General features: G+C 38.8%; 3 protein-coding genes across 3 annotated transcripts; all 3 read left to right on the forward strand.

Annotated features, from left to right (window-relative positions):
- Nucleotides 1-360: 360 nt before the first annotated feature.
- Nucleotides 361-909, forward strand: LOC103522429. The gene has a single exon (XM_008487532.1). It carries the CDS (start codon nt 361-363, stop codon nt 907-909), a length of 549 nt encoding a protein of 182 aa, XP_008485754.1.
- A 42-nt stretch (nt 910-951) lies between these two features.
- On the forward strand, nt 952-1,509 carry LOC103522430 (craniofacial development protein 2-like). The gene has a single exon (XM_008487533.1). The coding sequence runs from the start codon at nt 952-954 to the stop codon at nt 1,507-1,509; it is 558 nt and encodes a 185-aa protein (XP_008485755.1).
- A 126-nt stretch (nt 1,510-1,635) lies between these two features.
- On the forward strand, nt 1,636-2,290 carry LOC103522431 (the record flags this gene model as incomplete). The annotated part of the gene is made up of 1 exon (XM_008487534.1): nt 1,636-2,290. A coding segment is annotated over exon 1 (655 nt), but the record flags the coding sequence as incomplete, so codon positions are not given.
- Nucleotides 2,291-2,808: the final 518 nt, after the last annotated feature.

Genomic DNA, 2,808 nt, shown 5'->3' on the forward strand with positions numbered 1-2,808 from the left:
CACTCACAACAAATGCCAACAATATTAATGAGAGTACCCCGGTACTAAGTAACCGGTACTAAGTTTAAGTTTCACGGTACTAAGTACCCGGTACTAAGTTTCACGTAGGGATGTGGCGACCCCATCGGCAACAGGAAACTGTTGAAGTCAGCCTCTCTAGGTGCCCTCCTCTACCCTTCTAAGCATCTAGAGTCTGTTCCACTAGGCAGTAGTTCTTCGTCTTTGTACTGCTTTCTTTCTTCTATATCTGACTAAACTAGTCAAACTCTTCTCCTTAGCTTTCCTTTCCCTTTCTCCAAGGTTTTGTGTTGGACGACCGTCGGCAAGTAAAAACCCCAAGTCAAACCTTCTTGTCTCTTCATGGAAAACACATCGCAAAATAGCACTACCCTGCCTGGCACCAGAGACAACATCTTTGCTGATCCAGGGCTTGAACCCAGTTCAGGGCTTACTCGGAGGATTCCAGGGCCGAGTGAAGTGAAGAAACAAGATAAACAAATTCCTTGTTCGCAGAGGAAGAAACTCAAAATACGAATCAGCACATGGAACATCGGTTCAATGACGGGGAAAAGTAAAGAAATTGCAGATGTAATGAGAAGAAGACACATTGATATTGCTTGTGTACAAGAAACCAAGTGGCAAAACACTAACGAAAACAAAAGCAGATACCTAGAAACAGATTGCCAAGATTACAAGTTGTATTATTATGGAAAAACAAACAAGAGAAATGGAGTGGGAGTCATCATTGAAAAAAAGTACCAAGAAAATGTAGTGAAAATAACCGGAGTGACTGACAGAATACTGATAGTCAAAATTGTAATCTTGGATAAAATATACAACATTGTAAGTGCATATGCACCACAAGTTGGATGCAGTGAAGATGAAAAAAGTGAATTTTACGAGAAGTGAATAAAGGGAGAATAGGCTCTAGTCTTGATTTTAAATCATTACATGAAAGTAAAATCAATTGAAATCTTGGATAAAATATACAACATTGTAAGTGCATATGCACCACAAGTTGGATGCAGTGAAGATGAAAAAAGTGAATTTTACGAGAAGTTAGAAGACGTACTGAGTAATATCCCCGAAAATGAATACACAATGATTGGAGCTGATATGAATGCACATGTTGGCCAAACAAATGAAGATCATGAACAGAGCCATGGTGGATTTGGATACGGATCTCGAGATGATGCTGGAGAAAAATTGCTTGATATGGCTGCTGCATATGAATTAACCTTGGCTAACACCCGCTTTAAGAAGAAAGAAGAACACCTTATCACATACAGGAGTGGTAGAACAGCTACACAAATAGACTTTTGGATTTGCAGCAATGCTTTGAAAAAGAATATGATGGATTGTAAAGTAATTCCTGGTGAAGCTGTGGTACATCAACACAGATTATTGCTCCTAGAACTGCAGCTAGAAAGAACCTCAAAACAAAAAGATACAGCAAAACCAGTAGAAAAAATTAAATGGTTCAATCTACCCACTGAAGGAAACAAATGAAGAATTGAAAGAAAATTTAAGGTGGGCCTACAAGATCGAGAAGAAAATTTCCAAGAGGATAGTAGCAAAAGCACAAGATGAAGCCAAAGAAAAGCTTTGTGATGAGAAAATAACAATGCCGATGAAATGTGGAAAGAGTTTGAGAGAACCTGCACTACTGAAGCACGGTCACATCTTGGTACTTCCAAAGGGAAATTGAAGACGGAGAAAGAAACATGGTGGTGGAACAGTGATGTCAAAGAAGCAATAAAGAAGAAGAAAGAAGCTTACAAGAAATGGGCAAAGGAAACAAATGAAGAATTGAAAGAAAATTTAAGGTGGGCCTACAAGATCGAGAAGAAAATTTCCAAGAGGATAGTAGCAAAAGCACAAGATGAAGCCAAAGAAAAGCTTTGTGATGAGTTGCTTAAACCAGAAGAACCACATAAGATCTTTAAAATTGCAGCACAGAGAAGAGAAAGAGCTAAAGCTATAAGAGCACCAAAATACATAGAGGATGAGAACGGAAAACTTATGACGAAAGAATCAGACATCTGTAAACGATGGAAGGAGTATTACGAGAAATTGTTGAATGAAGGAAATCTCAAGAAAACCAGTAACAACGAAAAGCCAAGATTTGGACCAATTGAAGCAATAACTCTAGAAGAAGTAGTGACGGCAGTTAAAACCTCGAAGAAAGGCAAAGCAGTTGGTCCTGATCAGATACCATCGGAATTCTGGAAAATGTGTGATGAAATTGGGAGAATATGGCTGTGTGAATTGCTAAATAAGATGCTGGAAGGTGCAACAATGCCCGATAGCTTTCGAAAAAGTTTTACCTTACCCTTTTTCAAAAATAAAGGAGATTCAAGAAAGTGTGAAAACTATCGAGGAATCAGTTTGATGTCACATACACTTAAAATCTATGAAAGAATATTAGAGAAAAGATTGAGAAACATAGTTCAGGTAGATGAAAATCAGTGCGGGTTCGTTCCAGGAAAATCGACAACAGATGCTATCCAGACCGTCAGGATTTTGGTCGAAAAATACAGAGATTCTGGAAAGGATCTACACATGGTCTTCATCGACCTTGAAAAGGCATTCGACCTTGTACCCAGAGAGCTGATTTGGGAGTCACTGAGAGCCCAAAATACACCCGAGGAATATGTGCGACTGATACAAGATATTTACCATCAAAGTCAAAAACAAATTAGATGTACAACGGGAGTTTCCTCTGAGTTTCTAGTGAAGTATGGAGTTCATCAGGGGTCAGTACTGAGTCCCCTTCTCTTTATCGTCATTATTAACCATCTCACCAAA

The sequence above is a fragment of the Diaphorina citri genome, unplaced genomic scaffold (genome assembly GCF_000475195.1).
Source record: "Diaphorina citri unplaced genomic scaffold, Diaci psyllid genome assembly version 1.1 scaffold8491, whole genome shotgun sequence".
Classification (NCBI taxonomy): Eukaryota; Metazoa; Arthropoda; class Insecta; order Hemiptera; family Psyllidae; genus Diaphorina; species Diaphorina citri.